This window comes from Canis aureus, chromosome 32 (genome assembly GCF_053574225.1).
Source record: "Canis aureus isolate CA01 chromosome 32, VMU_Caureus_v.1.0, whole genome shotgun sequence".
NCBI classification, from domain to species: Eukaryota; Metazoa; Chordata; class Mammalia; order Carnivora; family Canidae; genus Canis; species Canis aureus.
In genome coordinates, this window is record NC_135642.1 from 27,476,100 (window position 1) to 27,490,624 (window position 14,525).

General features: G+C 52.7%; 1 protein-coding gene across 6 annotated transcripts in view; it reads left to right on the plus strand.

Moving 5' to 3' along the window:
• CGNL1 (cingulin like 1) overlaps positions 1-13,080 on the plus strand; it is a 186,321-nt gene extending 173,241 nt beyond the window's left edge. For all 6 annotated transcript variants that reach the window (XM_077881241.1, XM_077881243.1, XM_077881240.1 and 3 more), the window contains 5 exons: positions 6,533-6,616; positions 7,272-7,396; positions 8,304-8,412; positions 8,731-8,894; positions 9,970-13,080. In XM_077881241.1, the coding sequence (XP_077737367.1) occupies positions 6,533-6,616; positions 7,272-7,396; positions 8,304-8,412; positions 8,731-8,894; positions 9,970-10,102 (615 nt within the window). In that variant the 3' untranslated portion in view covers positions 10,103-13,080. The remainder of the gene's footprint in view (positions 1-6,532; positions 6,617-7,271; positions 7,397-8,303; positions 8,413-8,730; positions 8,895-9,969) is intronic.
• The last annotated feature ends 1,445 nt before the right edge of the window (positions 13,081-14,525 follow it).

The window sequence follows — 14,525 nt, forward strand, 5'->3', positions numbered from 1 at the left end:
GCTTTATGGCCGTTCCAGGGGCTAAGTCTTCCTTGTTGCTATGGCAACTACAGAATAAATCTCAGTGGATAAAGTTGCGGACCTCTGCATTCATTTTTGGAACTGCTCCCAAGCTGTTGGCTCACACCTGCTCCTCAGTCTGCATCAGGTGATGCATCCAGCAGGATATGGTCCCGGGAAATAGGGCTCCTTTGGAGTCAGTGACTGAAAGATAAAAATGGGGTTTCTTTTATTTGAAATGACCCCAGTCTCAGAACTGCGTCCGACTATATGGGCGGCTCAAAACCCAATGTGTATAGTTGGTTAAGAGTGATGTTTGTCTCTTATGCTGAAGGATCTTCCTGGTATTTTTAATACTAGCTAGGAGTGTAGGTCACAAGGCCCTCCACAGCCCAGTGGTAAACACAGGTGATGGGGTGAAATATTGTTATTAGTGCTCATAAATATCTCTGGCTTCTCATTAACCCGGAAGGCAGCTGCTTCTAATCCTGAGAGCTGGCTCAGGTCATTGGGTGCCTCTGACATAAAACCCACTGGAATCTGATACTGTTATTTCCGATCAGAATGCTTGGGGTTTAGCATTCCTTCAATCCAGCTGTGATAAACTGTTGCCTTCAGCTCCTGTTCTGTTTTTAATTTGACTGGAAAGTTTTTGTTCGGTCTATTTAGTATAGTTGAAGGGTAAACAGAATGTAAAGCAGTAAGCTTACATAAAGAAATGTTTTCCCAGCCTCAGATTTATTTCTCTGGTCCAAAGGAGGAAGCTGGCCAAGCCCGAGGGCTCCTCTCTCTTCTTTCTTCTCCTCTTGCCAGTGAGGGCTCAGGGTAAGAAGGATCTGGTTTAGAATTTTCTCAAGTCATTGGGCTGGTCCTAAGGATCACTGTGTTGAGCAGAGCTAAAATACTTCTGGTTTACGGTGCAACCCAGCCTTGGGAGCATTGTCTGTCACTTCACATGGTATTCCTTGCATAAAGCTCCATGTAGTGGATTTATTTTGGAATTTTCTGTCAGGCTGTCCTTTCTGAAGAATTGAAGGAAGCCTATCAAGCTTTTAAAAGGCCTGGTTTACAAAAGACTCAAGAAAAATGGACGGCCTGGTCACAGTAACTGTTGTTTTGTGATTGTACAGTTGTTCCTTCCTGTTCTTTACTCTGATTTATTTTACACTTCCATTTTAATAGCCATCTTTTGAGGGGATGTAGGTTTTTTGGGGGGTTTTGTTTTGTGTGTGTGTGTTTTAAAGATTTTATGTATTTATTCATGAGAGAAACAGAGAAAGAGAGAGAGACAGAGACACAGGCAGAGGGAGAAGCAGGCTCCATGCAGGGAGCCCGACTTGGGACTCGATCTCAGGTCTCCAGGATCACACCCTGGGCTGAAGGCAGCCGCTAAACCGCTGAGCCACCTGGGCTGCCTGTACATGTGTTTTTTAAAAAACGATTTTATTGGGCAGCCCTGGTGGCTCAGCGGTTTAGCGCCTGCTTTCAGCCCAGGGTGTGATCCTAGAGACCTGAGATCGAGTCCCAAGTCGGGCTCCCTGCATGGAGCCTGCTTCTCCCTCTGCCTGTGTGTCTCTGCCTCTCTCTCTCTCTCTCTCTGTGTGTCTCAAATTAATAAAGAAAATCTTAAAAAAAATAAAAATAAAAACAATTTTATTTATTCATGAAAGACATAGGCAGAGACACAGGCAGAGGGAGAAGCAGGCTCCTCACAGGGAGCTGGATGGCAGGACTCGATCCCAGGACCCCAGGATCAGGCTCTGAGCCAAGGCAGCCACTTAAACGCTGAGTCACCTAGGAGTCTCTGTTTTTTGTGTTTTGTTTGTTTTGGTGTTTTGTTTTGTTTTGTTTTTTTAGAGCATCACCATTTGCCTGGGGCTCTCCAGGGTGGTCTTGAACCTGAGGAGATCTCTGGGCTGCTGCCCCCCTGAGATTGCCTCTGCACCGTGAGGCCTGATTCCTGGCAAGACCCAGATTTTCCAGTCAGTGGCACTGAGGGAGCAAGACTTAGGTCACTGGCCACTTCTTTAAGTCCTAGGGATTTTCCTAACCCCCAGTCTGGGCCCAGCACCACTGAGCCCCCTGCTGGCCCTTGAATCCCTCCCTGGTGCTGGTGGGCCTCACTCCACTGTGCAAGTCCTCACCAGGACCCTCTCTCCTAGTGCGATTTGCCCTTCATTGAGAGACCTGGGTCTTCCACGTTTGCCGAGAACAGAGAAAAAGAGTGAATGATTTTCAGCCAGAAAGCCTGAATTAGAATCCCAAGGCTGCTTCCTTCCTAAACCTCCCACCTGGCCAACGGGGTGATAACACCTGCCTCAGAGAGTGGCAGGAGGATTGATGGGCCCAGACATGCCCAGCACACTCGCAGTTGCCCCGTGCGTGTCACTGGGGGCTTTTGATCTTGGCCTTTTCCTCCTCGGTCCTGAGGCCTGGAGCACAGCTGCAGAAGCCACCCTCTGACCCCCTAAAAGCAGGTGCTATATATAAGTGACAACTACATCCGTGCCTCTGCTCTTCCGGCCTTTTATTTTCTTTTGGTATTTTGCAGCCTAATGCCTCATAGCAATAAAATTTCTAAATTTCTTTCTCTCTCTACAAGCCCATGGTTTTCCTTATCCCTCACTTTTTGGGAAATCATTTCCCTTTGCTTGCACCCCTCCGTCCCTCCCATGCCTGTTCTAGGAGCCTGCCTCCCCTGAGTCCTGCATTATGCTCTCTCTCAGAGGCTCAGAGAAAGTTCTCTCTTACTCCATGCTGCCCCCAGCACCAGACCTGCATCCTGTTGCTCCCCACACTCGGGAGTCTCCCTGTCCAGCTCCTTTCTTGCAACTCTCCAGCGTTTGTGACTTTCCCCTTCTCTGTGATCCTCACCCTCACCTGCTAGTAGGTGTGGGGCCCCTCTACTGGAACTGTCTTTGGGGCCTTCAATGTCCCCAGCCCTTCAGTCGTAGCTGTCATCTCGTCACCCACCTCTTCGCGCCCAGCGTCTTCCCAGTTTCCGCAGTTGGGTTCCCCTCTCCACTGAACCCTCTGGAGCAGACTTCTTGTCCAGCTCGGGGTTCTCCCCAGACTTCCTTCTCCCCGACTTCCCTCAGTCCTCACCCCCCTTGGCTTTGGGGACAGAGCAGCATTCTGGTTTCATCCCAGCCTCCCCTAATGGGAGGAGGGTGCTCCCCAGGGCCTAGCTCTGGGGCCGCCTCATCCTTCATACGGTCCTCCTTGGGGAGCGCATCAGGCCCATGGCTGCAGCTGGTGGCACCCAGCCTCCGCACCTGTGTCTGCAGCCTCTCCTGGGCTCTAGGGGTACCGGGGGCCGTTACAGGGCCCACCTCCCCCAGGGGGTGAGGACTGAACAAGACAGCACTGTAAATGCTCAAAGACTCAAACCTTCCCTTGGTAAGTGCAACCCAGGTGTTTGCTCTTGTGACCGTGTTACCAGGCCCGGTGTGACTGCTCCCTGTCCCTGTCTCTCTCACCCTGCCTGTCCCCGGCCCCTGGGTGTGTCTAGTCCATTATCTTCCATTCCTCTGGTACCCTATCCTCTTCCTCACCTCTCACACTGGTCTGGGAGGCTGTGTTCCCTCTCCTGCCCCTTTCTCTACCCTGCCTCCCCCTGGCCTTTCAGGTGGGTCACAGCTGAGGGGCCCTCTCCCTGGCCCCCTAAGCCTCTGCTCTGACACCGCTGTGCGCCACAGGTATAGGGCTTGTTTGTCCCCCACGAGGCTACAAGAAGGGCAGGTTCCGTGTTGACTTTGTCAGCGCCCTGGGCTGATAATGTAGTGTGAAGGAAGGGACAAAGGATCCCATCATTCCCACACCGGCTGTTCCCCACCACGCAAGAGCGTGCAGGTCCTTTCCGGGGATACCCATCGGCGTCTGGGGCGATGGGGGCAGCTGCTCTGGCCTGAGGATGGGAGCCACACTAGCCACCCGAGGGTGGAGGAGACGCTGGAAGGGGCTTTCACTGCGTGACGGGCCACCTCGAGGGGCCTTCGCAGGCTGTCTCATTCCAGTGCCTTGTTTTAGAAAAGAGCCTGTCCCCCGGAGGTGAGGTGACTGAGGTCACGCAGAAGTGAACTCAGGGCCCGAGGAGAAGCCGGGCCTCTGCTGCTCATCTGCGTAGTTACTTCCCATCTCGGTGACAGTTTGACCGTGTCCTCAGTCACGTGCTGGCCTCCGCCCCCGGCATGAAGGCCACCTCTCCTGCAGGAGGCACGTGGCAGTCCCGCAGCCCAGCCACGCCGACGGCCTGTGCGCGCTGGGGCTGTGAGCCTGCATTCGTTAGCTGTGCACTTTGTGCCCAGACGGCAGTTGCAGGAATATTCCAAGGCCTCTGCAGGTGGTTCTCGAGGGCTCTGGGTCCAGGCAGGTGGGAGCCGGCCTCGGGGAGAATTCTCCGTGCTCTGCCGCTGACCCTTAGCATCGCTGGCACTTTTCCCTGCTGCGTACAAGAGCGTCCCGAGGAGATTGCCTTCTTCCCAGGTCTTGGTGTTTTACGTGACCACTGTATTTGAACCCAAAATCCGTTTGAAGCCTTTGCATCAGGTTGGTCCAGGGAGCCAGGGCAGATGGAGTAGTGGGATGTGGGTAGGCTTGGTCTGGATTCTAGTCCTGCTCTCTCCGGTGACCTGCATAACCTCAGTGTCCCCTGCTGTCAAATTCTGAATCCCCCTCACATAGAAGCCTGCGCTCAGAGATGCAAAAATATGTTTTTGGTTTCGACCACACAGGTTCTTCCTCACCTGTGGGCAGAGTCCCAGACTTATTCCTCAGCACTCCCTGTCACCCACTCTTGGGCCACCCATACCTCGCTGCTGTCATTCGGTTGCTCGCACAGGTGCAGGGTTAATGGGAGATGGGAGCCCCACCCAGGGTGGGCAGTCTTCCTCTTATTATTCTAGACACCCCCCCCCCCCAGGTCCTGCTCTTCTGGCAGAAGGGGGGGAGGGCTACCCCCAGCTAACACCCCCCCTCCCCCTCCCACCCCCCACCCCAGGCCATGCTCTTCTGGCAGAAGGTGGGGCAGGGCTGGGCTTTTTGTTTATTCAGGTACTTGTGCAAGTGGTGAAAATGCAAGTGGAGACCAGGCCGGTGAGACTGTTACAGGTGCTCCCCGGGCATCCAGGGAGTATCTTGGGTGCACCTCTTACCCAGGCTGAACCCCTACCTTATGAAGGTAGGGTGGTGTTATTTACTGGGTCACCCTGTCCTTACGGCCTCTTCAGGCTGCCCTCTGCTGGACAGTCCTGGGAACCGGGCTCTGGGGCCCAGTTCACTGCAGCTGAAAGCCTGCTGGAGATCGGAACAGAGGCAGGCCACAGGATTTCTTTCTGGGTGCTGCTCAGCTTGGCTCATTTCCTATTAACACAGACGAAATCCTCAGTAACATTTAGCCTTTGCCAGGTCACCTGGAGCCGCCCAGTGTTCTTGCTGACTTTTGTTTCTGGCACACAAAGGGAAAATCTAGCAGCGTCTGAGATATGCTAAGTGTAGAAGCCTTTTCTGAAGTTTGAACTTGGTCATGTAGCAGTCAGGAACTCACGTGAACACTAGCTCCCCTCTTCCTAGTTGTGTAGATCTCCAGCAAGCTGGATCACGGATTAATCTGGATTAGCTCGGATAGTTGGTGTTAACCATTGGAAGTCCTGTATCCTGAGAACATCCTCAGTCCTGGGCGAGCTGGCTGGGATGGTTGGTCACTATACAAGTTGATGAGCATCTCCCAGTGCCTTCTGCAGAGATAGAATTACCTACTTCCTGGGGTGGTTGTGGGGACATGATAGGTTGGTGCTTGTAGAGTACTGAGCAGGTGATACCAATTTTCTAGAGCTGCTGTAACTGAGCAGGTGATACCAATTTTCTAGAGCTGCTGTAGGCCATCAACGGGGTGGCCTAGAACAACAGAAATGTATTTTTTCACAGTTCTGGAGGCCAGATGTCTGAAATTAAAGTGTCAACAGAGCCATGCTCCCCTTGGACCGGTAGAAGAATTCTCCGTTGTTTCTTCCAGACTCCTGGAAGTGTTCTGGCTCTTTGGCACTCCCTGACAATAAATGCCTCCCTAAAGTCCTCCATCCTCACATGAAATTCTCCCTGTGTCTCTTTTCATGCAGCTGCCTTTTCTGGGTGCATGTCTGTCCCTGCATCCAAATTTCCCTCTTTTTGTAAGGCCCTAGTCATGTTGGACTATGGCTCACCCTAATGACCTCACTTGAGTTTGGTTACCTTTGGAAAAACCCTATTTCCAAATAAAGTCATACCTTAGGCACTAGGGGTTAGGACTTCAGGGTATCCAGTTGAGCCAATGACAGCAGGGTTTGCTATGACCACTACTGTTGCTTGTATCATTGTCTTTGCAATGATCGTTGAAACCAAGAGTATCTAAGAAGCAGCTCCTGCCTCCGAGAGGAGACTGTGTGCTGAAGAGGAGCTGGCTTGGTGGTTGGAATCTGGTACCCAAGGACCATTTCAGCATGAAGGATGTAGAGACAGCCCCTCTAACTACTGGGCTTTGTTCTGCTTGGTACAGATGGAGCAGATGAGGAGCGAGCTCCTGCAGGAAAGAGCTCTCAAGCAGGACTTGGAGTGTGACAAGATTTCCTTGGAGAGGCAGGTGAGGCTGGTTTTGGATTAGACGCCTTGGCGGGGTTGCCTTTGCATGGCACCCCAAGAACTCTGGGACATAACTCATCTGAGAGCTGGAGGTGTTCTGAACGCCTTTCCAGAAAGGTTTTCCCAATCATATTAAATCTGCTTGGAAGTTGAGCAGTTGGGAGGAGGGGAATTGCAGGTGGTGTCTTCTGGATCCTAAGAGGGCTAAGTTTTGACATAAAGGCAATGAAAAAGAGCCATGAGTTGCCAACAGAGCTTATTGGAATCATTCTTTTATATGCCTTTCATGTAAATTCTTCATTGAATATCATATATGATATTGGCAAAGGAGCCTATTTCTCCTGCCGTCCCCACCTCCCCATAGGTTTATAAAAGAAGAAGGCTACGCCTGTTTGCCTGATGTCCAGGAGTCCTGTGACAGCCAAAGATTTCACCTGGGCTCTTAAGGGAACGTGTTAGAATCTCTTTTCTTAGCCTGCCAGATGCTGAGTGCAAGGCCTTTCCTGGAGACATTCCTGGCTTCCCCAGGTCCCCCGGGGCCCAGCATCCTGTGCGGATGGCAGGCTTACCATGGTTGCTGTCCACTTGCTGGCTCTACCCTGTACAGAGAGCATGGCAGATCCACAACCCCTCACAGCATCCCTGTCTGATTCTAGAACAAAGATTTAAAGAGCCGGATTATCCATCTGGAAGGCTCCTACAGGTCCAGCAAAGAGGGGCTGGTGGTGCAGATGGAGGCCAGGATCGCGGAGCTGGAGGACCGTCTGGAAAACGAGGAGAGGTGAGCCTGGCCAGCTGTGGTGCAGAGCCCTGGCGAGCAGTGGTGCTCACACTACAGAGCGCTTTCCCATTTGTGTCTCTTCCTGTCCTCATGAGCCTTCATGTGAGGAAGGTAGAGTAAGTACAAAGTACAATAGACGAGAAAACCAAGACCCATCCAGTAAGTACTCGAGGAAGGTCGCAGGGCTGAGTATTGGTCAGTGAGACTAGCGCAGGACTTCCACGCCTAGTCCACAGCTTCCCCACTGTGCTGACTGTTCCTCCCCTCAGCATGCCAGGCTGCCTCATAAGCTCCCAAGTTTGAGCTCGATTACAGGCAGGGGTTGTCTGTACTCCGGAGCCAGAGGTATTGGAGCAGAGGCCAAGTGCTGTCTCAGAAGTGGGCACCCCAGTGGGTGGAAGGCACTTGGAAGCAGAGGGCCGCAGTCCTTTTGAGCAGGTTCTCTGCAGCTATCTCCAAGATCATGGCCCAAGGCCCAGCACCAGGTTGAGCTCGACCGGCCTCCGTTATTACTCCTGGCTCTTCAGCTTCCTAGAAGGGGTGACAGCATTATATGTATCCATTTTCAGTAGGCCTTTGGGACTGGGCTGGAGCAGCCTGGAATAGACCCATAGTGCTTACACTCTGGCAGCCAAGGACCCTCTGCTGTACAAAGGAAAGCCTGGAAGGACTAAGGGCAGGCGGCCCTGTGGCCTCGGGCAAGTCACTGCCCTTGGTAGAGCCTCCATTTCCTCACTGGTCCAGGGAGCAGCCCTTTCCTCCTGGACCGGGTTCTGCGTGTCTCCAACTCTAAGCTTCGAATTGACCAGGCCACCTGGCTGGAGCTTCCCTTCCTCCACAGCCTGGCCTGGGCCTCCTGTGGGGCTGGATGAGACAGTCCTCGGTTCTGTTCCCCCTGCCCTTCCAGGGACCGGGCCAGCCTCCAGCTCAGCAACCGACGGCTGGAGCGGAAGGTGAAGGAGCTAGTGATGCAAGTGGACGATGAGCACCTGTCTCTGACTGATCAGAAGGACCAGGTGAGGGCACCTCTTTCTCAGATGAGATTTTATGCCCCGGGCGGGTGGGTGAATGGGTGATACAGTTGTGGAGGCTGAGACTTCCTGTTTTCTCCTCTCCCCAGGTACATCATAGAAAAATGGGGCCTTTCTAGCCTACTTTAGTGGGGGGCTCAGCAGCCCTCAGCCCCAGAGCTGAGACTGGTTGCTCCCTTTGCCACCTCTTGGTGCCTGGGGAGATGGTGGCTGGGCCGCTGACCTCTCTGTGCTGGACTCTTTTCCATCCCAGCTGGGCTGGGCCACCAGCCAGCACTTAACCTGCCTTCTCTCCCAATGCAGCTTAGCTTGCGCTTGAAAGCAATGAAACGACAAGTAGAGGAGGCCGAGGAGGAGATCGACAGACTAGAAAGTTCTAAAAAGAAGCTGCAGAGGGAGCTGGAGGAGCAGATGGATGTGAATGAGCAGCTGCAGGGACAACTCAATTCCATGAAGAAGGACCTAAGGTGGGCGAGTGTGGTAGCCCCACAAGGACCATGATCCCCCTGACATTTGAGGAGAGCTTGACACCGTCAGGGCATTCTCACTGCTGGTGTCTGAGCATCAGCAGTGGTTCCTCATTGTCGCCTTTCGGGGTTGCCCCATCCTAGAGATGAGAGTGGCCATGTCCACTTCGGTCACCCTACACATGTTCAGTAGGATCGCACATGTGTCCCCCACTGCCCCCTGATGTCAGGCAGGCAGATTTCATCCCTCTTGTCCATAAGGGGAAACAAGCTCAGAGCAGGAGGCCTAGCTCATACCACCCTGGAGGGGGCAGCTCCTAGACCAGCCCTTAGGACTCCTGCTTTTAAGGAGAAATACAATAAGGTTTGGGTTCATACCCTCATAAAGACTAGACTGTCTTGGACCTGGTCTCAGGAGAGAACTGCTTCTAAAGCTCCCCTGTCGTGATCATAAGGGGCCTGGAGTTAGGGGGTCACTTCCCTGCCCTAGGGTCCCTGGGGTGCAGGGCGAGGTTGGTTTTCATGTTCATCCATAGAGCTGAGCCTTTCTCAGAGGCTGACAATGCTGGCAGCATGGGTGGTTCTCTTGTAAATGGACAGGGACCCCAGCCCTGTTGAGAATTCTGTAAATCGGACCTGTCTATCAAGAACCTGGCCCCGGGGCTGGCATTGGGGTGCACCATGTAAGGGGGCACCAAAAATCTCAGTAATCAACATAATTAATGCCATATTATAAAAAGTGAATGCAAACAACCCATGGTCAACAAGATACCAAACTTATCAACTAAGCCTCAGTCAATATCGGCACCCTGACGAGACGTAGTGTAGCTCGAGGCCGAAGGAAGCATCGGTACTACTGAGCTTGTCCCAGCCCTGTCCAGCCCTCCTCTCTCCAGCTGCCATGGGCAGTTTGTTCCCTGTCGCTCATGGAACCATCAGGTGCAGACCGACCGGTTCGCGTGCTTCTGTCCCAGCCAGCAGGGTGGGGAGAGGGGAGCCCCAGACCCTCCCTCCATCCCCTGAGAGACAAGCTGCAGCCCAGGACCCGGACACATGCCCCCTGTTGTCTCAGCAGACTCAAGAAGCTGCCGAGCAAAGTGCTGGACGACACGGATGATGATGACCTCAGTACGGACGGGGGGAGCCTCCACGAGGCGCCGCTGAGCTACACCTTCCCCAAGGACAGCGCTGCCACCAGCCAGATCTGAGTCCTGGGGCTGCGGCGGTGGCCCGTCACATGTCACAGGGCCCCGCAGCGGGGAGCGGGAGAGGTGGTGTCTGTGCGGAGCGGAGACCAGAGACCCAGAGACCCGGAGCCCTGTGCACCTCTTCTTTGCAGAGGCTGATTCCTTCCTCCACATCGCATAGGAGCCACCACTCACCGTGGGGTTCGGAGAATATAATTTGGCAGGAGGAAGCCCCGGTTCTGCACAGCTGTCCGCCGGCACCCTTTGCAGGGGTGCTCCTGCCCCCTCCTACCTCCCCTTGCCAAGGGAAAGGGTCCAAAATGCTAGTTGTTATTTAATAGCCCTTGTGCAGGGGAGGAGATGGTGAATAGACTGTACATATTTTAATCCAGATTCTCCTGGGCTGCTGCTGCTCCATCGTGGAATGTTACGGAAGCTTCGTAGGGCGGCTTGTTTGTAAACTCCACACACACATCTGTCTTACTATTTTTTAAAACGTGTAGCTACTAGATTTTAAGTATTAAGACACAGAGATGAGAGAGAGTAGAATGGAGACTACTTTCGACATCAGAGATGGAGAAAAGGAATTGTTGGGACAAGGAACAGTTGAGCCTCAGGAGAGAAACGCAAGTGGTCTTGAACGGCTTATGAAGGGAGAGAAAGGCAGAAGGTCGCATGTGTCTGTGGCCCCATGGGGGCCACTATCCCTCGGTTACTTATTTTATTTAGAATTTTGTTAAAATTTCTGGACCATGCTGAGACCAGTTCTCAGTCACCAACTGCAATTTCTTTCCCACAGTTGTGGGGTAGGGAGACTTTTAAGTAAAGTTTTTGACAAATGATGTGGTTTCTGGAGGGTTGAGGTCCTCCTGTCATTTCTTATGGGTCCTTTCCTCCCTCCATCCACATCAGGCCTCCAAGTAGCCTCCTCTGCCTGGTGGTTGCTGGGTGAGGAGTGGAAGGGCTTGGGTCAAGGCTCCTGGACGTACGTGTGAAGAAGGGGTGGGCAGTGTCCAGGAGGTCACAGGGAGAGGGAAGAGAGGAAGTAAGCAGGGTGTGGGGGGGAGGGAAGAAAGGGAAGTTCTTGAAAGCTGGGAGATGTGTAGACAAGGTGCAGATTGAGCTGGAGTTCAAGTTTATGTCAGGAAAGCGAGGGGAAAAAATGAGAGACAGGAGGTGTGTCTGTGCAGACTGGAAGGCTCCTCCCAGCCTCCTGGGACAGAGGGACATCGGCTGGCACCAGGCACAAAATAACTGGGGTCGGATGAGGTCTGGGATGAGATCACGTTGCTGGGACAGCATTACAGGGAGCATGGAATTGAGAACTTGCAGTCCTGCTGTATCCCGGTCCTTCTGGCCTTCCTGGTGTCCCCTCCCTCTCTGACTATTCCCAGGTATGTCCAGAGGCCGAGTCCAGCCACACTGGCCCCCACAGGTCAGGGTCAGGGTGTAAAGCAGGCAGCTCAGTTGGGTCACAGCCAGGGAGAGAACCGTGTAGGATGTGTGTGTGTGTGTGTGTGTGTATACGGGGGGCGAGGTGATAGTATTCAGTTGTGTCTGCAGTGTCCCCAAGTGTCCTAAGAGGAGAAGCCCCTGGACCAGAGAGCTCTGTGGCAGTTACCATGAGGAGCAGGGAGTTTCAGTGCCCTGCCTACCCCAGGTCACAAAGCCCACCGAACAGGATTCAGAGTGATCAGCCTGGTTTATGGGCAGGTGTCACCATCCTCCCTCCCCAACAGATGAGGCTCCTGGAGCCACGAGAGCCAAGCCCTCTTCCACCTCTGCTGCCTTGGAGTGGTTCTTGCCTCTACTTACTCATTTGAGGTGTGGAGAGATTCCTCCCTTGCGCTGTTCATTCATTTAACAAACAGTTATTAGGCATCCACCATGTGTCCGACGCAATCCTTGGCACTGGGATATTCCGTAAGAGACCCAGATCCCCTCCCAGAGTGTGGTTCGGGGAAAGGGGGCAATGACAATAGTCATACAAATGGATGCAGAGGCTGAGCCCCTCCATACCCAGCCCTGGAGCCCCTCTGTCCTCCTGGGGACACAACAAGCCTGACTCACTGGAATTCCCAGGGGGTTCTTGGACCCTCAGTAGAGACTTGATTTCCCTGCTGGTTCCGCTATCATTAGATATTTGCCAAGAACTCGGCCTAAAAATGCCTCAGCCCACTCATAACTACAGGTGGGAGATGAGAAGATCGGAAGATGCAAGAACTTGGGGGGGTGGTGAGTGTCTATCTTGGATTTGTGAGAAAGTCACTGCCACTGTTTCCGGCCAGTTCCTTGTGGTAGCTATGAGGCTTGGCTAAAATATGCCATTGGCAAAAATGCCAATGGAAAGAGAACACAAGTCACTGTCCAAGAGGGTTGCATCCTCACAGTAAAAGACGGGCCGTTGTAAACGTTAAATGCATCATCCTGCCGGGGAATGGTGCTGGCACTGAGGCATCATGCAGTGTAGCGGGGTGGGAAGAACATTGGACTGGGACTTGAGAGATGTTTTAAGTCCTCACTCTTCTTGCCCTGTGACCTTGACAGGGAGTGACCTTGATGGGGCGTGTGCTCCCAGAGCCCAAGATTGCCTGGAATAAATGAGGACCATGGTGCAAGGTCCTTCCTTTCCAGCTCTGACATGCTATCATTCTTTGATTTTATTATATACTCATATTTTTGTTCATTGCTTTAAGGACTAACCCTACTCAAGAATATTTAGCTAGCTTAAAAAGAAAAAAAAATTATTTAATAAACAAATATGTGGCCAAATGCAATGCTGAGGAGACAATCATCGTATATCTTTATAATTTTTCCCCCCTGCTTCGGAGCGTCATTTGACAAAGGCAAGAGGCTTATTCCGTTGTGCTTCGGCTTTCGAGTATGTTTGATTGCTTTGATTTGTCATGGGGAAGAGACGTTTGTGTGCAGCTACCTCCATGTACGTGAACTGGATAAAGCAAGGTTTGCCTTTCAATAAATGGTGTCACCCGACAGGACTCTTGACTCTCCCATTATTTTGACTCCTTGTTTTCTCCAGAGCTTGGCTCTATGCCCACCAAGAAACAGCCAAGATGAATGGTGGTGGGAAGCTGCTTGAGGAAGTGGAATTTGGTGGCATTTCACTCCCAGAACCGGTTTCTGAAATTAGAAGAGCGGGAGTGGGTCAGTCAGTACACACTGAGAGAATTCATGCGCCTGCACATGGCAATGTTCTACAAAATCCAGTCTGCCCATTTGCAGAAAAAGGCAAAATGGAAATGAGAATAAACAGACACGCCCTGTTTGTTCCTTGTTCCTAAAAGTGGGTTCTCCTATGATCAGAGTTTATACATGATCTCTCTGTCTTTGTAAAAGATTTTATTTATCCGTGAGAGACCGAGAGAGAGAGGCAGAGGGAGAAGCAGGCTCCCTGCGAGGAGCCCGATGCAGGACTCAACCCAGGAGCCCAGGATCACGCCCTGAGCCGAAGGCAGATGCTCAACCGCTGAGCCACCCAGGCGTCCTTATACGTGATCTCTCTTGACTGACAGCAGGCTGACTGCAAGTACCAGGGTCCCCATTTTACAAGAAAGGGGTACTTCACCATGAAAGGGACCTGCACTGCTCTTCCTTCATCCTCAGATACATTCTCTACCCTGTCCTCGATCCTTGCAGGCCCCAGGGCCCCTCCATGCCCTGTGGCCGCCCTGTCTGGGGTCAGCCCGTAGGAGCAGGTGAGGGATGGATGCTTCTGTTACCATTCCCTGCTTGGTGCACCATTTTTGGCTGTGGCTCCTATGGTGGGGGTGTGGAGTGGGCGGGGAGAAGGGTCCCTCATGACTCCAGCTCCCACAGGACTTGGGTGACCATACTTCCCCCTCATGCCTCTGGTCCTGAAGATGGTCCTGGCTTCCTGCCTTGTTCCTGCGTGTCCTCAGCAGCCCCAGCAGGTTCCCACGACACTGCCTACTCTCCAGTACGGCTCTTCACTAAACCCCTTGGGCCGCTGCAAGTGGCTGCTGCTTCCTGTCCAGAGCTCTGCCCACTACCCCCTCGATGCCTGCGGCCATGTGAACATCCCGTCTATCCAGCTATCCTGCCGCCCTTGACTCTTCTTAGACTAAACAGAGCATCTCAGGTATAAAGGAGATTTTTCTAATTTTGGTAAATCCTCAAAGGCTTTCCATAAATGCTGTTTTCATTTTTCTCTAAGGTGAGGTTTACTGAGGTGTAATTTTATCATTTGTAGTAAAAGGTGCCCTTTTTGGTATTGTCTGCTTTTGAAACCATATGTAGGGCAGCCCGGGTGGCTCAGTGGTTTAGTGCTGCCTGCAGCCCAAGGCGCGATCCTGGAGGCCCGGGATCGAGTCCCATGTCAGGCTCCCTGCATCGTACCTGCTTCTCCTTCTGCCTGTGTCTCTGCCTCTCTCTCTCTCTCCCTCTTTCTCTCCCTCTCTCTCTG